The sequence below is a fragment of the Trichogramma pretiosum genome, unplaced genomic scaffold (genome assembly GCF_000599845.2).
Source record: "Trichogramma pretiosum strain Unisexual culture from Peru unplaced genomic scaffold, Tpre_2.0 scaffold6, whole genome shotgun sequence".
In the NCBI taxonomy this organism is placed as follows: Eukaryota; Metazoa; Arthropoda; class Insecta; order Hymenoptera; family Trichogrammatidae; genus Trichogramma; species Trichogramma pretiosum.
The window spans coordinates 1,725,324-1,749,170 of NW_019641678.1; the positions used below are offsets into that span (position 1 = coordinate 1,725,324).

General features: G+C 38.6%; 2 protein-coding genes across 2 annotated transcripts; both read left to right on the forward strand.

Annotated features, from left to right (window-relative positions):
* The first annotated feature begins 11,552 nt into the window (after positions 1 to 11,552).
* Positions 11,553 to 20,073, forward strand: LOC106657837 (protein enhancer of sevenless 2B). Its single transcript, XM_014379518.2, has 6 exons — positions 11,553 to 12,556; positions 15,460 to 15,557; positions 15,622 to 15,741; positions 17,079 to 17,244; positions 17,507 to 17,680; positions 17,749 to 20,073. The coding sequence occupies exons 1-5, from the start codon at positions 12,479 to 12,481 to the stop codon at positions 17,678 to 17,680; spliced, it is 636 nt and encodes a 211-aa protein (XP_014235004.1). The 5' UTR covers positions 11,553 to 12,478; the 3' UTR covers positions 17,749 to 20,073.
* Positions 20,074 to 21,381: 1,308 nt separating this feature from the next.
* On the forward strand, positions 21,382 to 23,631 carry LOC106657773 (MAPK/MAK/MRK overlapping kinase-like). Its single transcript, XM_023460789.1, has 10 exons — positions 21,382 to 21,421; positions 21,498 to 21,612; positions 21,681 to 21,770; positions 21,847 to 21,927; positions 21,998 to 22,297; positions 22,375 to 22,479; positions 22,549 to 22,734; positions 22,820 to 22,958; positions 23,045 to 23,287; positions 23,362 to 23,631. The coding sequence occupies exons 1-10, from the start codon at positions 21,382 to 21,384 to the stop codon at positions 23,629 to 23,631; spliced, it is 1,569 nt and encodes a 522-aa protein (XP_023316557.1).
* The last annotated feature ends 216 nt before the right edge of the window (positions 23,632 to 23,847 follow it).

Consider the following 23,847-nt stretch of genomic DNA (forward strand, 5'->3'; position numbering starts at 1 on the left):
TTAGCTTATATAGCTCTCGCTCTTGTGTGTGTGTGTGTGTGTGTGCCGGTGAGTGGCTCACACAGGCTCGCGTGGCTCGACTCGATACTCTATGCGGCTGGCTGCGCCGCTGCTTCGGCTCTCGCGCGCCGCTTCTACACTGCCTGCCGACTACGTTCGAGTATATATGATTATCACGGCGATGCAAAAAGCAGCGAAACTCGCCTTTAACTTGGAGCTTTCGCGCGCTCCTTTTTTTCTCGGGCTCGTGAAATTTTTCTCTATCCGCTGAGCCAATTTTCGACCGGCCAGCTCCATACCTTATCCAACTTTGCTCTTTATAACGCTCCACCACATACACACGTACAAAGCCTGGGATATATAATACCGCAGTGGAAAAGTACTGGGCTTCGTGCATATACGCGAGCGCGTCTGTGTGTATATAGCAGCCGCAGCTAAGCGACTGCCTCGTGCCTGTGCCGCGACCCGAGCGCATATACAGCCCGATATATAATACAACATATTTCGCTGCTCGTTTCTTTTACGGCTTATATACCTACCTTTTATTTCTCTCCTCCTTTCTTTTTACTTTTTTCGCGCAAAAATCATCCACGAGCTTTTTTACCCGAGCCTTTTTCATTACGCCTAATTGGCCTCCCCAATTTTTTCACCTCGGTCCAGTTTTCGTCTGCCTCCCCCTTCCTGCAGCTAGCCATCGTAACCAGTGCTAATTACGTAATTGATGAAATTTAACGTCGAGAGAGGCTGCGCTTTCCTCCTTCGCGTACGCTCTTTCGGCCACTTGAATTTTGTTTATCATCAAAACGATTGAATCGTACAATTTTTTCAAAATTATAATATAAAATACATTTTTGAATGAACCTGAATTACTCGACAAGTTATGAGTTAATTTGTCAATGAATCATTTTCTGCCTAGCTATTCAGAGGAGGTATTTTTTGAATTGTTGGAAAAAAATCTATAACGAGTAATAAAGCTCTTTCTTCGTGCTCAAATGCAAAATTTTATCGTGCTCCTCGCTTTTGATTTATTTTTCCCTCGTAAAATAAACTTTGGACGAAATTTTTCTCGCTCGGTGTGTTCGGCTTGCATAAAAATGGATATATTATTTTTGAGCGGAGCTGTGCGCGTTACGATTTTGTTGCCAGAGCGAGCGAACGAGCGAGCGAGAGCCTCTGTTTACCAATTGCCAACGTTCAGGCGTAAGTTATTGCACGTGTAACTTATATTTGGCTAAGAACTTTTTTTCACCCCCTTATTTCTTGCTCGCATAAAATTTGTTTGTAATAACGTTAAAATAACTATCGTAGCAAGAAGGGCGACACGCGAAACCAAGAAAAATTGGTGACATCGCGCGACGACTCACGCGAGACAGCTCTCGGGGTCGAACTGTCCGAAATTAAACCGATGGGCAAAACTTCCGGCTTAACACATAATGAATTTGTCTCACGTGTACTCTTGCTTTAGGAGTAAATTCAGACTAATTCTGTTTCGCTCGAATTCAAGTCCCTTCAATTTTATCATTAATTTCTGCCAAGATGTGTATTTGCACGTATGATATTATACGGAGCCGAAAATGAATCAACGAACGCTAGAAATTTTTTGCCTCGTCTCCGTTGAAGCCCTCGAGGGTATAATAGTACGGCGTGGATGTATATTTGCCCTCGCCACTGGCTCTCTCTTTCTCTCACTTCTTTAATTCACACCCTTCCTCGCGTGTGTCACTTTGACACAGTCGTACTAACGACCCGCCATGGAAATGAATCGCGTACAGCGATGATACATCGAACGATCGTTATAATACCTCAAAGTTTAGCTCGCGGCTTGCTTCTTCGCTTCAATTTTTTCTTTCTCTCTTTTCCTTTTATTTTTAATAAAAACGTGTCTATCCCCACAAGCTCCAGCGACTCTCTCAACAAGAACGACTGTACTGAAGTTTCAGAAATGACAGTCGCCGCGATGGATAATATCGAAGCTCTGTGTGTCCGAGCCCATAATAAAGCTCCGATGTGGCAGGGGCGACTCCGACAAAGAAGAGCCTCGCACTTGTATAGGCAGATCGATATCTAACTTCGATGCACGACCATATACACTTTTCTCTTTGCCGATGTCTGCATTGAAATTATTTATGTAATTCGACTGCAGCACGTTTAGAACTGGAAAGATAAGGCCAATTGACCACATGAGTGTAATGCCCGAAAAAAATGTCCAGAAGCATAATAAATCTAAATTACTTTGAAAAAAGTAACCACGTAATAATAAATGGCATCACTAACACTTTTCCAATCATGAAAAACGACCGAAAACTTGATTTTAATTTTTTATCTAGGGGAGACTCGAGCACAACGATTATTTATAATTAATTTCAATTGATTGTCTAATCTATATTAATAGCAAAAATAAGAATGACAATATTTTGAACTAACTAAAAATTCTATATACTTTTTTAAGTACATTAAACAAAACAAATCTTGGCCTCAAAATTTTACTTTTTTTTACCTTAAGTATTTGTATTTTCTGTTCATACGTACAGAATATCTTAGTTACTGCAGAAGATACTCTGTTTATTTTGCCTAGCGAACAATGAATGTTAATTTAATGATTTTTTTTCTCATCGATACATTTTTATGAAATCGCACATACTATGTTTTGTAAAAATATATGAGTTGGGGTCATTTTAACATTTTGGAAGTGATTTGGTCGTTATAACATCTATGAAATGAAAAATTCAACTTGTATTAAACTGAATCAGTTATGCACTTTTTTTCATGTGTGCTGTTATCAGAAATGTTGACGCTGCATAATCTAAAACAATTCAAGACTTTGCGTTTTAGTATCACAAAGAATTAAAGTATCACATTGGAGTCGTAATGGTATGTTTACAAATTATAGCGATTGTCCACTTCTCCCATATAGATGAGAATTTATTACTTTGAAAAATAATTATTCAAACTTGGAATAATACTTTTCAATAATGCACGAGCTTGGAAGCACAAGTATTTTTAAGCCGATTCGGATAAAGACGTGTAAAATTAATGATGCTAAGGTAATTAACTCTTAACTTTGAGCGATTATTTAAAAAAGGGAACAGTTGTACAGAGAAAAACTCTCTAAAGTTAAACGGAACCTTACGTGTCACGTAAACCAAACATGAGCTTTTGGTACAAGCTGCCCGAGCTTTTGACAGATTGCTCCGATTTTTTACAAATGTCTGAGCAAAGTTTCGAAAAATTTGACTACGGATTCGGCGAAATTTTACGCCAAAAACAAGGCTCGTCCCAGTAAACTATTGCACTACACTGTAAATAATATAAATAAGATTGAAAATAAAATGGACAGCGAGAGAAAGAGCCAAGTTGGAAACGGCAGAGTCGAGCGCACTAGCGTCGTGCATGTGCAAAGTGTAGTGTAGCGGAAAGCTGATCGGCATGTACATATTATATACGGATGGCAAAAAAGTTGGAAGCGTCGGCGGCGTCAGCGAGACCGCGTGTTGCTCCGCCGGTGCAATGACCTATGTACATTACACGCTATTTGTTTTGATAAAGAGTGAGAGAGCGAGCGAGCGAGAGAGAGAGAGAGAGAGAGAGAGAGAGAGAGAGAGAGAGAGAGAGAGAGAGAGAGAGAGAGAAAGAGTGGAAGACAGATAAACATAAATCTAGGTCAAGGCCGTCGTCGTCGTCTTTCACGTTTTTTCTCTCTCTCTCCCCGTCCCTCTCGACCATTATATACGAGCGAACAGATATACACACAGACTCACGCTAAGCCTCACGCACACACATATGCCGTCATTTTAATATCCGCGAGCGAATGTTTACGAGTTCTTCCGTGTCACCTCCTCTCCCTTCTTCTCCTCCTCACGCTGACATATATATTATGTAATTTGTCGCGTGTGTGCGCGACTATATAGGTGTGCATCGTATATGAACATATATTTATAGTCGACGCACGCACTTCAATATTAAATAGCAATTGAGCTATAAATACAATATACTACGAAGATCGGAGATGAATCACAGCTGCGCACGCGGCGGCAAAATATGCTCATATACACAGAGATATGTGTACGTAGACGGTCGAGCACACGTGCACCGATCCCTGTCCTATGTGTATGTGTCTCTCTGTGTCTGTGTGTCTGTATCGCTGGCTCGATTGTGTGAGTAAAGCACATTGTGCGCGCCTAAGATATTTTACCGGCTTTTCATATAAACACGCACGCGTATAATCGTACCGGCCGGTAATTCAATCAGCTGATTCGCGAGTCAAAATGCTCCCTCCTATACATCGAACACACAAATATTTTGCGCTCTATGTTTGTGTGCGTATACCAATTCAGATTCATCGTAATAATCGGTATACGGTCTTTTTCACTCGCATACCTCCACCGAGCTACAAATGCGATGCTTCATATACCGCTGCAGAACATCGACATGTAAATAAAAGAAAGAGAGGCGTTCGCTGCATTATATGCACTGCTTGGAAAACGTTAATCGTTCGTCCCCGCCATTTTCAACTTGAATGTATATAAAGCATGTAAAATTTTCAATCTATTTTTCTGCCCTTTTACCCATATGTACAGTTGAGAATCATTCATTCATACACATACCTGTTATACGGTATTCTTCACTTTTATTGACCTACAAGAAAAGATTTGACATTCTATCCGTTTATAAAAAAGCCTTATAGGCTCGATCTTTACTTTATTACTTTTTTTTTTATCGCGACATTTTGATTTATGTAACTATGATACACGAGCTTTACGTTTATATGCAAGATTATTAAAAATTGTTACGACGATGCGATCAGTTATTAGACCAGTGCCCTGTAAAAAAAGCTTCGCTTCGACGCTCGAGCTTTCATTATTCCAAGTAGTTACAAGTGCGCGCGCGTATGTACGAGGGAACGACAGTTTGATTCAAATTGACTCCGTTAATTAAAAAGTCGTCGTCTGGGCCCACCGCGACTCGGCAAATTCAAAGCTTTTTTACCCTGCGCCTTTTTCAAATTGTATGTGCTACGCAGTCTAGCGGGCTGATAAAATATTTTCAAGAGTGCGGGCTGCTGCTCGCTTGCCAACGTTATAATGCGCTTTATTTGCGAATTTTTCGAATTCGAATTATTTTTGATTTCGAAATTGTTTCTCTTATTTTTTACCACTCGCCAGAATCGTATCACACGCGAGCACGTTTCTACAATGTACGTTAATTTTGTACCAATCATGGGAAAAATATTTGCGCTCATCTCTAAAATTTTTATTAGAAAAAAATTTAAAAGCTCGATTGAGGTTTCCTTGCACAATAAGACTGTGTATATCATTCGAGCTGTTGGTCCTGTAGGCGCGCCCACGACTGCCCAATACGAGGTTGAATATTTAATCGCGAGTGCAGCCAGGATAATTCGTCTGATTTGCTTCAATTAAAAGACATAAGAAAATAACAGATCGCTGATGTGCATGGCGGCCCCGACGGGCACACGACGAGCTGGAAGGTAAGCGTATTACGTATAGAGAAGCTAGAGCTGCCAACGAAGGCAGGCGCGTATAAGCCGCATCGGAGCCTTTAGCCGAGCAGCGCTGCTGGGGTCGAATCGATACCAACCAGCAGCAGACTGCTTGCAGTACGATAGGTATATATAGGAGCTGCGACCCGACGCTCCCAGCAGCAGCAGCACAAGCTCAGCCACACGCTTCTATGTCGGCCTGCACTCGCGATTTTTCACTTTTATGCACGCCAAAACTGCAAATTTTATTGTTGTCCTTTTCTAGCGCATCCCCGTGCGTCTCAATTAAATTAAAAAATATTTTTGTTCGTTGATTTTCATGCAACTTTAGATTAATTGCTGACTCGATTGCAGCAGCCATTGGAAAAGTGCAGAGCATTTATTTTATTTTACTTTTTTCCCCCTTGTTTTTTTTTAACCGAACGACAGCTGTTACTGCTGCATCAGTTTGTTTTTAAAAGGTTTTCATTTTCTCGTTTATTCGATCAAAAAAAAACGTATTCGTTCGTATACTAATTTATTGTACACATGCGTCGCGTTAGACAGGTGAGACTACAAACGATCGCAATAATTATTGGCGTGTATATATGATTTATATAAAACAATTTCAACTATCCAAAATAACGTATTGTTGAATATGTTTTCTTTTCTGAAACATATTGTACCGTTTCAAAACTACTTTCAGTAGAATTGGGCCGGCATTTGCCACTCCAACAACGAATTGATCTCAACGCACGCTAATGCGAGATAAGATATAGAGCGCAAGAGTAGCTTTTTGCACTGCTACATGCAAGTATTGAAATACACAACGTGGTGCATACGCAATAGCTCCGAGGCAAGTTTGCACGAACAACAATAGTAACAGAAGCGCACGTGTGTTATGCGATGCTCGAAGGATTCCTCCGAGATTTTTACGAAAGCTGCTTTACGCTAATGAAGCGCCCAAAGAAAGAAACTGAAAACTTTTATGACCTCTCGCAACGACGATACACAATATGCTCGACAAAAAAGCTCATCTAGTAACGAAAATATTGTCCATGTTACACATGCACGTTGAGGCGGAGCCAACGATGCCAAAATCGAAGCTGAAATTCCTTTTCCTTATAGAAGCTACAAAAGAATGTGTATAAAGATAATTGCGATTCGACTTTTAATAAATCATAGCGTATGAGTAAAAACACTATTGCCGCACGATTATGTCGTTTAATTTTAACCTATAAGATAGCATAATGATCAACGAGATGTTGAGAATCTATACGATATGTCATTAATTACTTTTTTGTAATGACATATATAAACTATATATTGCTTTTGATTTTGTAAGAGCACCTTGGGCGAAAAACTTTTATGTTAAATCACCCAAATGCACATGTTTCCGATTAATTAATTTTTCGTCAGATTTTAATTTTTTTTTTTAACATTGCCACAATATTCACAATAACATCCAAACGGTTGACAAAATGGTCTCGACTCTAACTGCACCACGTAGTCGTTTCAACTACAAGCGATTTCGTCGAAGATACCGCCGATGCACCTTGACTTCCACCAAACGAGTCGAAGAGTCATTTTCTCGCCATCGATTAAGCTCGCGCACACTGCGTGTGTAAGTGAATATGCGAGTGTTGCGTTCGCCACAACTATCGGCTACCTGTTGCTCTTCTTGTGTATACACACACGTACACACACAGGTCTGATTAGGCAATGGAGAACCTTTCTAGTGATCTCCTTTGAATACTCAAGCTTATTCGTCGTTCAAATAAAAAGCCCCACAGTCTCAAGTTAAAATCAATTCAATTTCAAAGTAATGAACTCAAATAATGCATTTGAATACAGAATTGTGTAGATAGAGACTGGTCTGTGCTCTTGTATCATTAAGACAGTACTTTTAAATTGAAACCAACGTCCAAAGACTTGATAATTAATAGGATTTTATTTTATTCTATCGAAAGTGAGAAAAATATCTAGCGAGCGAAGCGTGAGTTCAACGAACCAAACAAAGTGATGCCGCTGTTAAAGCGCCGCACTTATTCGATCACTCAACCTATTCGAAAAGCGGGTCAAAGTCAAGCCAGAGCCCTTCGTGAAGCAAAGAGAGAGAAAGAGAGAGAGAGAGAGAGAGAGAGATAGGAAAGGAAAAAAGGGAGCAAAAGCGCACAGGAAATAAAATGGAATGGCAAATAAAACCGGGAAAAAACAGTGAAGCGTAGGGTACACAGCAAATCAATCGACGCACACGTGTGCAATTTCAACGGTGGCAAACGAATTTGAAGCGTCGAAACGAACTGCATCCAGCCCGCCTATGCGTACGTATTTACACGTGCGAATAAAATAAAAGTACCTTATTTTTCTCCTTTAGCGCTTTTCATTCACTCGCGTGGGTGCGTACACATGCTCTACAGACGGCACACACATACACGGGCGCGCCTGAGTGTGAGAGTATTTATTCGTCTCCTTCAGTACTCTCACAACGTTGTATTTTGTCTGCCGGTGTGTGTACTGCATGTACCGCTCGATTGCGAGGATACTTATAAACACCTGTTACAGAACACGGCGACAGACGATGGGCTTGAGTATGTATATGGACTGTATCGTATCAACCGTCCTGCAGTCCAAAATACTTTATCAAAGTGAAAAAAGTGTGAGGACCTTATAGAAAACTGGCCTTGCTTGTTATTGAAATTACTCGGCTTTAAAATTGCATTTCGATTTTTCAATACATCATTGTGACTTTATTCAAAGAATGTACAATTTTCTATCGGTATCAATTCTGAACGTAATATTTACTCAAAAAATCTGCAAAAAATTCATGGAGCTATATTTCAACAATGTGAACAATCTTGAATTTTTTCAGATTTTGAAATTATGGAAATTTCAAATATTTTTTTCGAGCAAACCGCTTCATCGTCAAAATCACATGGTTCAGTATGGTATTTCAAACCATTTCACCGGAGAAAAAAAGATTCATTAAAATTTACAATTTTAATGAATATTGGTAAGGCTGTAATATTCTTAAAATCTAAAAAGTCGCTCAAGTTGTCGAAATGAACCTGCATGTATTTTTCAGACTTTTTGAAGCAGTATTAGATACTGATAAAAATCGAACACCAACATGGATTCTAAGAGTACAAATCTGTGCCCGTGGCTTTCGACCTTGTTTGCCGTATCAAAATTTCAAAAACATCCGAGGATCCCTTCATTTAACAAATTTGAAAATTGATCAATCTATTTTTGGAATCGAGACCTATTTCGTAATTTTCAATGTATATTCAAGTTGTAACACAGTGTTTTTTTATTGCAATTTTTAAATATTCTAAAAATAAACATATTGTTTTCTACAAATATTTTTAGTTAAAATCAACATTTAATTTTTGTACATCCTCATAAATGCGACCTTATAGTTTAAAAACTTTCATATCTTTTCAATGCTTCATCAAAAAACATAGTTCTATACTTTACTCATTACTGTTCTCAATTTTTGAAAATCTTTTCTTCTTTTTTTTTTAAATTTTTTATTGGCTTCAGGATGAATACAAAACTGCCTAATTTTGAAAATCTTTTTTTGTAATCAAATGAATCGTTTCTCACGTGACATCTACTGTATTTGTGGCGAAGCTTCATTACAGAAATCTACCGAAAGTTTACGTGTATCACATCTGCATAGCAGATGGCAGCACTTTACGACCGAACGATTGTTACATATATACGCTTTTTATGATAAAGATCAATGTATGCTTTTGCCATAGTACATTGTGCCCCTTATCAATCGATTCATTATCTAGTGTTTGTCATGGGAGATTTCTATGAATGTAACAATCGATAAAATCGTGATCTTTAATGAAATTTTTAAATCGAACAATCAAATTGAGATTATCGCAAGCTCTTTGAAATCAAACTATTAGATGTTTGAAATTACAAGAGCTTCTTTGGGTAATTATTTATTGACTGTCCAATTATTATAAGATTCCTGTAATATTCAAAATATTTCAAACGTAATCAAGACGTTATTGAAAGGAAGTACATGAAATATAAGAAATCTGAAGACATTTCAATGCATCGATGAACATTTTTATTGTTGTCGAATGAAAATTGATGATTTTTTAAAATTTCATCAGCAGAGCGCCGACTGAGTTTCTACGTGTGAGCAAGAGACGATTTTTATATACGTTGTAAGCTCTGCGTCAGCACTGCTGTGCTATGACGTCATGATCGGGATATTCCGCTAATGTTGATGTGTATGTACTGCTTATAAAATTGTACACATAAGCGTGTATGTCTCGGAGCACAATTAGTTTTTATTTCCAACGTAAATCTCGAATTTATTATTTTTACGATTGTAGAGACTCATACAGTTGCACACATCATTTAATAACGATTTTTCGTAATACTCTATAAGTAGATTTAGAGTAGATCTAAAAAAATGAATGGCTTTTTGTTCATTCATAAAAATACAGCTGATTGTTCGAATAATGTATAAAAAGACATTTTTGGTCGCATCGTATCGATTTACAGAAGCTCAGCTGTCACTTGGAAGATAAGAGCTGGCATCGTTGTACATGTATGTGAAAGCAAAAGAGTTTCTTCCGATATTTACTTGGCTGTGTGACTTCTGATTCAAAATATGATTCATACCATGTATAATACCCAAAATATGAGGTAAACAAAATCTCAGTGAGTTATAAAGAACTTTTGCCACGGGGGCGTACAATTGGAGGTGGTGTAAAGGTACATGCATACGTTCAAGTCAGGTGGAAAAATGCAAGTGTGGATTTGCATATGGAAATTATGTACTACTGTCCTAGGCCGCGGGGAAAAACGAAAAGTTTGGGGATTCTTTTTATACCTGTATGTTTTTTTCATTCGAGTGTAATAGAATGTGCACTATGTCAAAAACTTAGGGGACTTTTTGAGGTCATTTAAGGTTTTAAGATAATTTAAAAAAAAAAAAACCTCGCTCAGGCTCATAAGCAAAAATGTTGTTATACTTTTTTTCCCATACTATTGCCGCATTTTTATCACGTGGGATTTATACCCCGAAAATTATATTTGTCATTTTACGCAGCGGGAGGATAATAGACACTTTTCTCCTGTGATGTACGTTTTAATACAATATTAAAACAGTAAAGTTTGTGACGATAGTTGAAGGTACGCAGTGATTTACGCAGAGCTCGCGGCAAATTAACTCGTTCGAAAGCATGTCGTTCAATCGCTTATTTCACGCCGTATAATAGATCAGCGAAAAAGCTACAAAATAACTAACCACCGATGAGTTTTCTTCAATATATAATACATATGTGGGGATGAAAAGTAGCGAGAGTCTTTCGGTTTGTTTGAGCAAGCAGCGACGGCGTTAGTTTTTACACTCGCATCCCTTATGAATTTTGCACGAGCTCGGCCGCATAGCCGTAGAGCCGGTAGAATGCGGTAGCCTAGGCAATATACGGAATAGCAAGGTGTATAGAGTTTGCCGAGGGAGAGACCCAGAAGACTCGAAAGAAGATGAGCAACTATTCGGGCGCGCTATTCGGTATACCTATACTGATTGGCGCGGTGCAGCGAGAGGACTGTCAGAAGTCGCGGGCCGGGTGAACTGTCGGATCGCGTTCTATCGTACACTGCGAAAGAAAATCCTCGGAGCCACTTGTCTGCGAGCCGCGTATACCGTATAAAGAGTGTGCGTGCGTCTGCTGTGTAGGTGTGTAGGAGCGATGTGTCACATCGATGCTTCTTTTGGGAGCTGCTTCGGGCTTGGGAGGATATTTTGCCCCGATACATAAGACGGCGAGCTACTCTCTTTAATGGAGGCGCGTACAACGACTAACGAGCAGCGGCCTTCGATACGTTCTCGAGTAAATACTTGCGGCTGCTGGCGGACTTGGGCTGAAAAATTGTTTGACAAGTGCCTGCAGTAAGCATACATCCAGACTCCGCAAAGAGCGAGAGGCCGAGAGTAAACGCGAGAGCCGTATACAGATCGCGCGCAGTTACAGTGGTGGTGGCGGTGTAAGCAGCAGCTCTCTCTCTCTCTCTCTCTCTCTCTCTCTCTCTCTCGCTCTCGACTACGCATTATTATATCTATAGAGAGTCGGCAGTATACCTACACGATATAGACTGTGTGCGTGCGTGTATACGTGCAGTGCACGCCTCGAGCCCGTGTGTCGTTGTAAACTGCATCAGCGTTCAGCAACAATAGTTGTGCAGCCGCGGAGAGGCAGTAGCGTAGCGCGAGCATAGGCGAGAGCACTTACAACAGCGGCGCAGCACGCACACACACACACACACATACACGCACACGGAATCGCGTCGCAGTGCGAGGAGTGAGGAGTCCGAGGACCGCACCGTTGAGCGCTGCCTGCAGTCGCTTACACGAGGCATCGACACACGGCCAAAGATCGTTGCAACAACAACAATTGGGAAGATTCGAGCACGTCTTCTACGCGTTTTTTGCTGAGCGCCCGTGATCGGTGCTGCTGCTGTCGCTGTCTCGACTCGCTCCCGAGACTCTCGATAGTGAAGCTGTCTCTGTGTTCGCGTGTATCTTTGTGAATGTGCTATACATACGTTCGTGAGTGCGTGCGTGCGTGTTTGTGACTCAGTCACACGGATCTCGCGTATTATATACTACCTGCGTCATTGTGTACGTGTGTAAAGGTACGATCTTTCTCTCGGCTCGGCCGTGTTTCAGCCGTCGAGAGAGATAGAGTCACGAATGTGTGTTCAAGAACCAGAGTAAACATTGCGCCTTATACACTAATACAGCGAGGGACAGCCTGCCCAAGTCGTGGACGTTGTATATCGAAAGCCCGTCGTCCGTCGTCGATTGCCGCTGCTGCTGCTGCTACTACTGATGCTGCATACTCCATAGTATACCGATGTATATATATTATACGCATATAAATATATATACGAAATAACGCCTGTGTGTTCGCACAATCACAGACTCACTGAAAAACTCGAGTCGAGGAAAAAAAAGGAGGTTAGAATATGGAAGCGATCGCGAAACACGATTTCACTGCTACGGCCGAAGACGAGCTGAGTTTTCGTCGAAGCCAAGTACTCAAGGTATGGCTCTAAACTTATACGTATTTTGCCAGCGACTATGGTATTTTAGCCAGTTACATTCCTGTATCATGCGTGGAACGTAAATTCGAGGATCGCCTCTCGCAGCTTTTAACATAATGAATACATATACACCTCGATATGCAGGCTACTCGCGCGCGACGCACCGAGTCGTGGACGCGAGACAGACAGATAAAGAGAGAGATACAAGTTTTTTAAAAGGCCTCCTCTGAAACGCCTCTCTGTGTTACTCTTTGAAAACATCTGTTTCATTTTCTCGACTGTTCCTCATTTATGCTATTGCGATAACTGGTGAAACAAATTGATGATTTTAATTCACCTTTTCTCTTCTTTCGTGCACTTTTCTACTTTACAGCCAATACTTGAATCAGCGTGTCCGAGCGTGTACGATGCGTGTGTATGGACTTAGGCAGTACCTACATACGCACATACACATGAGAATGCACACACTCGCAGTGCAATGTACAGCAATCTTTTCTCTGTTTCGGCTGAGTTCGTCGCCCCCACCCGTATTATAAAACGCAAAACATGCGTGCCTGCTTGCCTGCCCTGCCTGACTCCGTATTGATGTATACGTGTGAGCGTCGAGTTCAGCTTTAATGCCAACGAAGACGAGAGCCTGTGCCGAGTGAGTGCGATATTCCTCGTCGTCGTATGAAATGAAACTCGTGAGCAGCAGCAACAGACCAGCCCCTCCCACTCTCTTTGCGTCCCTCTGCAAGCATACACGAGAACACATTTGATGATCGAACATTGATACATGTACACAAATAGCCGTGATGTGTTCTTTTCTCTTTACATTTTTTTTCATTCGATCGACAGATTTAAATCAACCGATTGTATAGTTGTCTTGTCTATGGATTTCGTACAACACGTGCGTAGGCGTCGAGTCCCAAATCTTGAAATAACAATCGGCCTGTAAGATTTTTTTGTTTCTTGTGAAACAAAAAAAATTAATAATATGGAACACGTCGTTTTGTCAATCGACGCTGCTGCTGCCTCCCCTCATTATAAATGACTCAAATGTTTGGCTTCCTATGTATGTTTATCGATCGATCAGTTTCTACTGCTATTGCGATGATTTATCGTCGCTCGTGCTTACTCTTTGCATTGCATTTCGCAACGATTATCCAAATCAACATAATCATCTTGAAAGAAATGTAAAAAACAGAGGGATAATTGAAAGCTCTAGCAATGATTAATTCGTAAAACACTCGCTACTACGCAGTTTTTAATGTCAAGTTTCAGCTTGTATTGGATTAATTTCATGTTCAAAGTTGAATAGAGATTAAAAGATTTTATACAATATATATGTGCGAGTACACGGCGTACAAAACAAGTAATCACTCGCACGTGCCATTATCTATGACTTTTAACGATGCACCAGCCAAAGGATACCGCGGATCTCATCTCTATACGCGTTACCAATGATTGCCTCGGCTACATTCTGTCATTTCTATGCTGCTGGTATCGCGTTCTGTGTGCCTTGCACATATTCATCGATAGAACCATTTTTTATTTCTGCGAAAAATATTTTCAATTTTATTCTCAAGATAAAACTTGGCCCAGAATTATTTATCCATAACCAGAGCGGGCTGATTTCAGAAAACAAGAAGAAAATAATGTACGTGTATTTGAGTCGAGGATATTCTTGATCGTGCTCTGCCAGTGGCCCAACCTAATTTACATTGGTCTCTTTCTCTCGTTTCTCTTACTCTCCTCGCTCTCTCTCTCTCTCTCTCTCTCTCTCTCTCTCTGCTATGAACGTCGTGCGTTCGTTGAGCCGCAACCGAAAATCATCCGTCTACCTCTATTTTCCAACATTGTCCGGACTCTCGTTCTTTCTCGCTCACGGGTATTTATATAAGATCCAACAATTATATATAGTTCAGCCTAGTTATAATTGTTGAAAAATGAATGTGCCTCGGTAACTAAACCTTTGCGCGACTTCTCTCAGACGCAAGCAAGTCAACGAGGGAGTTCAGACTCGCGATTGCCCTCGGAGCTTGCTTGGAACTTCGATTGAAGTGAGACTATGAGTCAGAGTATTATATACGCTAAAAATTCTCAAGATGTATGTTGCTACTACGTGAATTGGATGTATTGTGATTGCATAATGTCTAAGAGCTGCTTATCCTAAGCACTTGACTTTATGTGTTATATACTTCATGATATACTTGCATTCGTTCCTACTCATGCAGCAGTCTACGCGTTCTTCCGCGCCATTTGTTCAATTATATTTTGTTTTTTTGCGCAAACGTTTATTTTGTCTTTTCAACGGACCCAGGTTTCGACATTCAACTTTGTCGAGACTCGCGGCCCTCAGCTTATGGGTAGCTACCATCGATAAAAAGTTCGACGAGGCAAAATCAACGCTCAATCGGCGCGTTAATCTAATTGATGCTTGAGCGACAGCTAATTTCAATGCCCCGTTCTATTTTCAAGCTCATGAGACTTCCAAACATTGCACGCGCACTGCCTTGATGATAACGAGCGTTGCGCTTTCCTCGTGATGCTATTAATAGATTTTTTCATCGACTACTGATTCTCGCTGCGTTCAATGTGGCTCTACTATTGTTACTTACTTCGAGTCCAGCACTATAAACGAAATAAGAACACCTTCCCAATTAGTCAATTATTTTGCCCTTTCTTCAATCATTACACCACATAATGGCGAAAAAGCGGGAGCTTTAAGGATTTCTGTACAGTTTTACTAAATCGGCCAATTGCATACATAAGAACTTTTTTCGATAAACAAATCAAGTATCTTTTGAAAAATGAAAATTTATCAACATTTGATATCACATTATTCGCGTATGAAAAATATGTATTTTATATGTTAATAATTATAACTTTATATTCTATTATTTCTATTCACTTTTCAGATTCTGAATATGGAAGATGATATGAACTGGTTTAGAGCTGAATTAGACTCACGAGAAGGCCTAATACCCAGCAACTATATCGAAATGAAAAATCACGAGTAAGTGTAATCATTCGACATTGTAAGCCGAGTAAACATGCGTTTTCAATTCTTTTTTTTTTAGTTGGTACTACGGCAGAATAACACGAGCCGATGCTGAAAGACTGCTTATGAACAAGCACGAAGGAGCTTTTCTCATTCGAATAAGTGAGAGTTCGCCCGGTGATTTTTCACTCTCTGTCAAGTAAGTATTGATCATCTGTCAGTCTGAAAATCGATTGATCGAATGATAAGAATGAACATTCTTTCCCAAAAATTATCCATGAGGTTAAATGTTTCAATGTAATAAGTTCTAAATATTTAAACCATTCATCTCAGGAGTAAAATTTATGCAATTTTCAGATTTTTCTTTCATTATTAAATTTTTTTCGATCGAACCTTAAAAGTGTTTAAAAGGTACTATTTCAAGCGTATGAGTGAAATTAATTGTATAAATTCAAGTTAATATTGTTATGTTTTATGTTTTGAACCTCATGGACTATTTTTCAAGAAAGCAGCATTGCTCAAGAAAAATGAACGAAATTGGTTGACAGTTCATTTTTCATAATCAGTATATCGATGTATTCTTATTGGCAAAAATATGTTCACGAGTAAGGATGTGCTGCTCCAATACCAGAAACAGTACCTGTACTCTAATCATAATCATATCTAAATACATATGAGCTTTTTTATAATATGGCAAATTTCGTGTCCACATTCAAGTGTCTATTAGGCAAGCAATATAGCATTATTGTTACAATAATACAGCAAGCCAACTTCGGTATAAAATAAAACAAAATTTGTACCTTGCATCTTCGCAAACTAGTGCATTTAGTTGTATGTTAAAACAACTCGGATAGAGCCTCTTGTGCCTATTGAATATGGACATGAAATTATTAGCAGTAAAATTATGTTGTTGAAATGGGTACCAAACTACTATTTCTTGTTGTGACGAATTTTTTTATTATTAAACTCTATTTTCTCAATGCATAAACATTTTTATAATAGTATTAAGGAGACATTCAGTAAAAATCTTAAAATATCGATAATAAGGATAATTTTAGTATGACTTTTGTATCTACTTGAAGAAAGCTAGTATATTATGTAACAAGTGCGTGAAGAAGATGACTCATCCAGGTGTTGTTTACGCTCGAGCGCAGCGAGGGTGAAAAGACTCCTGGGCGAGTCTTCCTCTTCACGCACTAGTTGCATACCATATTTTTTGTGTCACTGAAAGGTTAGAAAAGCCATATTTTACGCACGGAGCGTTAAAAAAAGTTTTTCAGGCTGATTGAACAAAACAACCCTTCATGTTACGTTTATCGATTCACACTTGTGATTATCTCTACGTTAAAATCGTATGATTGATTAACAAGAGCATAAGCTTGCTTTGTACTTAATTATCGTGGAATATGCCTTTCGAGTTGCATGACACGACCACTTGCTTGCAAAAATCGTTATTATTATCCACTTACGTGTAGGCATCGATAAAACAACGAAATATTTAAACTAAAATGGTTGTTTTCATTTACCTTATCGCAGGTGCTCGGACGGTGTGCAGCATTTCAAAGTTCTGAGAGACGCTCAAGGAAAGTTTTTCCTTTGGGTTGTGAAATTCAGCAGCCTCAATGAGCTCGTTGAATATCATCGCACTGCGTCGGTATCTCGCTCACAAGACGTCAAATTACGCGATATGGTACCTGAAGAAGTATGTATCTTGAAAAATTTCTGTCTATTTTGTCCATAAAAACACTGCTAAATTTTATTTTTGTCGCGAAAAAAAATATCCAGATGCTTTATTTACTATGCTTATTACTTTAATCAAGTAATCATCACTTGACGTATTGATTGGTGTTTCTTTCTTTTGTTTTTCCTTAATTCATTTTAGATATCGTTTGGAATCTAATGAGATCGCGAAATTATTTACGTTTGAAAATTATGTTTTTAAGAAAACTTATTTATTTTTATAGTGCCTCGTGCAAGCCTTGTACGATTTCACACCTCAAGAACCAGGGGAGCTCGAATTCAGAAGAGGCGATGTAATTACCGTGACAGACCGTACGGATCAACATTGGTGGCATGGTGAAATTGGTAATCGACGCGGTCTCTTTCCTTCTACCTATGTGACGCCTTATCACTCCTAGGTAAGTGATTTATTTTTGAGAAAAATATGACTTTGCCGCAAACTGCATTAACCACTATTATTTTGCAGACCCCAATTCTAACTCTTTATCAGTGTATAAAAGGAATTGACAACAGTCTGAAGTATACTGACGCAGCTTTGACGATCTATAAGATTTGTTTGGCAGCCCAATTGACGTATGGTATTTTTCAAAAGCCGCTTACCGACTGGTCAAACAAAATGTATTGCTGGTCGCGTGGACATTGTCGTGACTTTTGTTACGGATTAGTGCGCGCTTGTGAATTGAATATATACCAGCCAGCATACTCAATTCTCCACATACTACGAAAAAATAATTGAGAAACAACACCATGATTAACGATAATATAGAACATAAATAAATTTATCATCGCGCATATATTATTGAATTATACGAAGATATTGTTCCCTACTGTTTTATATGTTCTATTTCGTTCTTCATGCTGTTACGTCATAACGCACAATATTGCCGTTTATCATATATGTATAGGTTGTTTTTTACGTATACTTATATTTATATGCTTTTGCGAACCTTTTGCGTTTTAAGGTGAAATATGCATATATATAATTGTATTAGGATAGAAAACGCTCTTGAATACGAAGAAAATATGACAGGAGTTCAAGGTTGTGTATTATTTCGATGATTTTTATTATTTGAATTTTTATTGCTGATAGTGGATGCTATTACGTCTACTATTAGTTTTAAAGAATCGAATTAAGTATAAAATTTTGATAGCACAAGCGAAATCTTTTGCTATTTTTGTAAACATTTAACGTTCATGAAAACGTTCTTAATGCTATTTTAAGTGGAAATGCTTCTAAGTCATGAAGATTTTTATTATTGAAAAAAATTTGTAAGCGGCATTTTGATTATTTTACGGTCTTGTAATGTCTGAGTGATTCAACGTGATGACATTGGTATTTTGACTTGATTAAAAATAATTGTCTCAAATCAAAAATTGTTGGCCAAGTTATTTGATCATTTTCTATAATTTTTTCATAAGTAACGACTGTCAGAGCGAAAGTTGATAATAGTGATACTGAAATATGCTTGTGAGAATGATTCTCAAGAGATTTTTTTACTTTGAAGTTTCTCTTGGTATTTGTGTCATGAAACTTTACAAACATTTTTGAATGAACAAAAAGTGTCTTTTGTTTAATTAATTATAATTACTTGAAGTCAGCTTCTATTGCGAGATCACATTGATCGACCAACGAAATAACTTAGATGTAGTGTATTCAATATATATTTATACGTTCAGTTACTGAAAGTGCAATAAATCTTCCAGCATACACAATTATTCTTCCGAATGCAACTATGTCGAGCCTTAATGTAAGTAATCATTTTGTCAATAAAAGTGGTTCATAGTAGCTTCGGAAAAACGAATATATAACTATGTAAGCAATCGAGTGCTCATTTTTTGAAGCAGTGATTGAAAAACCAGATTGATGAAACAGTATGTAAATTAAGATAATTACATTAATAAAAGCTGAAAACATTTATTAATGTAAACCGAAAAATCAAGACAAACGTATTTTCAAGACATAAAATTTCTTCCTTAGGAAGAAATTGATGGCGAATGAAAAAATCATTAAAAAAAATATTATTTAACAATTTTTAGATTAGAAGCATATTACATATGATTATTGATAAGACTAGCATTGTCTCAATTTAATTATTAATATATAACGCGCTATTATACATACTTACATGAAAGCTTTTATGTGTATGTATTTTGTGCATATCAGCGATATTTTAACTTTATATTTCATTAATTCGAGGTTGAAAAAATTTTTTACGACAAAATATGATATGTCAAAGGATTTTTATGATAAACAATAGTTTACTAAGACTTTCCCGAGAATCGTACACTATTTTCCTCTGATTACAAATAATTTTACTGTCATAATGATTTTAAGATTGAAAACGCACATTGCTTTTTCTTTTTTAAATGTACAGTTTCGCGATCGTTTTTTTTTCTTAAGTATTGTTGAAATTCGAAATTATCAAACTTATGCTGATGACAACGTTACATTGTACTAGATCTCAGGTGGCAATTTATTAAGTTTAGTTTTAATCTCTACGTGCTATAATCTTTTTCTTTTTAAATTTTTATGATTTCATATCACGGTATCGTCTTCATAATAATCATTATAAGCTATTTTAATTAGTGTTTTACATCAGTAATGCACCTCTTATTTTGAAAGAAAGTGACTTTAAACAAAAATTATCATCTTAAAGGGATGAAAATGATCTTTATTATTGTTTGGCGATTATCAAGAAATCTGAATAAATGAGAACTGTTATGATTCATGTAAAAAATTGTAGTTAAAAACACGATAGTTCGTCAAAAATATACATAAAATCAACTGAAATGTATTATAATTCTTTTCCTAGTAGATATCTATAATTCATCAAGTCTACGGATGCTCACGTTTGCCTGTCCGAGCGGATCAAATTTTAGCATGTGAACGGGCTTTTACATTTCGCTGCGTAAATCAGCTCTTGATCGCTTTTGTAGTCAATGTTCCTGACAACCCGACCGACTCGGGCGCAGCCCGACTCCAGCAAGCTTTTGCATCCGTGTGCAGCTTTTACAGCAACCCTTTTGGAGCTATTATAAACGGGACTAAATGACCGGAGTTTAATATTACTAACGAGAAATTTACTTAATGCACTTTCGAGTGCAGCATGGAGCTCTTCCTGATGAATGTTCTCGTCTAAATCTCGTTCTTAGCCAGCGTTGCACGTTGGGTCCTTGCGGAGACTTGCAACTCTATCCCGACTAATTTTCAATAACTTCTACATTTGTCGATCTTTTTAGGTAGTATATAAAATTAAACAGTTAATATAATGATAATTTTTATTTATCTATCACCCAAAGAAATTTTGCAACTTAGTTTTTTGAAATAGAGCTCAAATTCTTTCATTTGGTACGTCAAATACCTCAATCGGCCAGAAGATGCTACTAGTTTGAAAATCAACAAATCAATTGCCTGGAAAAATTTTTGTTGCGATAATTTTGTTGCGAAGTGTATATGAAAGAGACTTCGTGTCAGTTTGTCCTTTGGGTTCTTAAAGATTATCATAAGGCTAAATAACTTCTTTCAAATACTTCTTTCAAATAATTCGATCCATATAGAGTGGTTTCTTGTCGATATAAAAAAAAGAGTTAGCTCATACATTCTATAACATATTGAGTAAAATAAATTGGAATAATAGAATGTGGATTGAATCGAAGTAAAAAAATGTTCACATTTTTTAAAATACGCGAGTCTCATTTTATTAACCCGAAAATATTTTAGACATAATATTTTATTTATTATTTAAAAAAACATAATAAAAATGTATGATGCAACACTATTTAAGTTGTTCAAGAGTGATCATTTTGATCATTTTTAACGACACAAATATCTATACATTCGAAGCAAACAAAAACAATTCTTATTTTATACAGTTGATTACTAGGTTAAGAAACATTTAAGTAACCAAAAAAGTTACCGAAAGTGTTAAAATATTTATAATATTAAAAAAATTGTACCTTCAACAAATGTTTTATGTTATTCTTAGAAACAAAACTATGAACTACACGGATGAAAGAGTTCAAAGTCAAATCAGAGTGCGCCGAACCAGAAAGGTGAGTTTGGCTTTTAATTAAAGACATCAAATGAAAGAAAAGGAAGATGTGTACTGCTAGGGCTACTACAACTTCATTTCAAACCAGTTAGTATTTAATCAAATTTTATAGATTAGCGTTGTTGAAAAACGTCTTACGTTGGTCAATATTTTATAAAAATAGAGTACAAAGTAATCGAGAAAATTGGTGAAGGTTCATTTTCTGAAGTACTGAAATGTCAAAATCGGCTAAACGGGACCCTTTATGCGGCCAAACGTTTGAAAAAAACGTATCAAAAGTAAAAATTGTAATGTGCTATCTAACTGATAGGATTGAACTTTTTAAAATGGCTGTATTTTGTTGAAGCATGAACGAAGTACTGGAAAATACCGAACTCATAGCAACACGAAAAATTCCTCGTCATCCAAACGTTCTACATCTTATAGAATCCTTCTCGTGAGTACCATTTACTGAATAATGTATCAGTTCATTCTTGACGATCTGCCGTAGCTCGAGGTAATATTTTATCTAGCGATTCATTGCCTGGAAGAATCACATTGATTTTCGAATTAATGGACATGAGCCTGTACGATTTTATGCGTGGCCGAAAGGGGTATGGGAGTGCATTTTTCCATTACTCAAATTGAATGTAACACTAATTTCGGATTTTCATGGTCATATAGACGAGCTATACTTGAGACAAGGGTAAAATGTTACGTTTGTCAACTTCTCGAAGGGTTGGTTCATCTGCACAGTTACGGAATTTTTCATCGCGACGTGAAACCAGAAAATATTTTATTACGGGGAAGTTGCTTGAAAATCGGAGATCTTGGCTCGATCAGAGTGACGCGCAGCCGACCGCCTTACACCGAGTATATATCTACAAGATGGTATCGATCACCCGAATGTCTTTTAACTTCTGGCTATTACGGGCCGAAAATGGACGTTTGGGCTGCCGGATGCGTATTCTATGAACTTCTCACGTGCGTAGTGCCGTTGACACAAACAAAATTACGACATATCGAGAGTAAGCTTATGATAAATAGTTTACCAAGTGCAGCCTGGAGCCCCTTTTTCCCGGTGAAAATGAACTCGACCAGATCGGCAAGATTCACGCTGTTCTCGGGACGCCGAATTCGCGCGTCATCGCCAAGTTCCGACGCAAGTAAGTGTCCAGAGTAAATTATCGCGATAATATTTCAAGCCGACCGTTCACGCTCGACGTTGAAAAAAGCAGTAGAGCACGAAGCGGTGACATCTACTTTCCGCAGCAGTCGGGCCAAGGCCAGGGCTTGGCTTGTGCCTTGCCGCGAATCTCCGCTGCCGGCCTCGAAGTACTGCAGTTGATGCTCACTTACGATCCGGAGGATCGGCCAGTGTCAGCCAAGATGCTCGAGCATCCTTACTTCGGTGACGTCAGGTAGATATATTTGTATTTACGGTGACTCCAGCAGGCTTCGATGTGTACTTTTGATTCGAATTTTCTCAATGCCTCACGCATCAAGATCCAGAGAGATGACGAACATGAAAACGAGGCAGCCGCGAAAGCCTCATCTCTTGAGCGTTCCCGGGGAGCAACGCTGGCCGAGCAGCTCCATGACGGCGTTTCATTGGCCAGCCAACGAAATATGGCAACAAGTCGGAGTAAGCATGACCATTGACGCTCGTTCGCCTACTCGATGCTCGTAAACACCAGCGGTACATTTTCATGTCGATCGGCCATGTCGCAGATGCGCACGAACGCGGAGGAATGTCGACAGAGTGCAGCCTCGGGGCCGATCGAGTCGATGCTTGGCAATCGTTACCCGCAGCGTCCGTACCGTAGCGGCTTTCCGCAGTATCGCAGTCGTCGCAGCGATCAGCTGAAACTTCTGACGTCCAGCAATAACGATGCTCGACTCGTTGGACTGCGCTACACACAAGTAGGCAGGCACTTGCTGCGCAAACGTCACAACGCTTCCAGCTCGGGACAAGTGAGTTGGTCGAGGCTCGCACGTTCTTACGATCGATCCAACTGCTACCTAACTCTGCTATTTTTTGACTCTAGCGTAATCCAAAAACGAAAGCGAGCGATCGCTACTGCTTTCAAGATGCTCGTTATCGCGATGACTTTTCGACCATTGACGAGTCGCCTCGACCTTTGCCGGCCACCTTCTATGCGCGCACCAAAGAACTTGACTTCCCACGACAAAATTGTCAAAGAGTCGAGAGTTTAAACTCGTCCGTGTCGGGGCTATTCAGTAGAAAAGATAAACGAGCAAATAATCTCATGCTCAAGACCCCTCAATCCTTACGCTCTGTTCATGTAAGTTTTTAAACAATCATTTCCAATCCAATCTTTTTATCTTGAATAATTTCTCATCTCCTTTCATTTTTATGTACCTAAATTTGCAACGCATAAACATTTGATACAGTGAAAGACGTAACTAGTCGTCAATCTCCTGCATATAAAATAGCCAAATTTAATTTATCGGCAAACTGTGGTTATCGCTTACGACCTACGGTAACCAGTTCAATCCAAGTGCCAAACTCG

Coding starts and splice junctions, on each gene's coding strand:
- LOC106657837 (XM_014379518.2), top strand. CDS start 12,479: ATGGAAGCGATCGCGAAACACGATTTCACTGCTACGGCCGAAGACGAG. Junction 15,558..15,621: donor ATCGAAATGAAAAATCACGA/GTAAGTGTAATC, acceptor TTTTTTTTTTAG/TTGGTACTACGGCAGAATAA. Junction 17,245..17,506: donor GCGATATGGTACCTGAAGAA/GTATGTATCTTG, acceptor TTATTTTTATAG/TGCCTCGTGCAAGCCTTGTA.
- LOC106657773 (XM_023460789.1), top strand. CDS start 21,382: ATGTGTACTGCTAGGGCTACTACAACTTCATTTCAAACCA. Junction 22,298..22,374: donor GTATTCTATGAACTTCTCAC/GTGCGTAGTGCC, acceptor TACCAAGTGCAG/CCTGGAGCCCCTTTTTCCCG. Junction 23,288..23,361: donor ACGCTTCCAGCTCGGGACAA/GTGAGTTGGTCG, acceptor TTTTGACTCTAG/CGTAATCCAAAAACGAAAGC.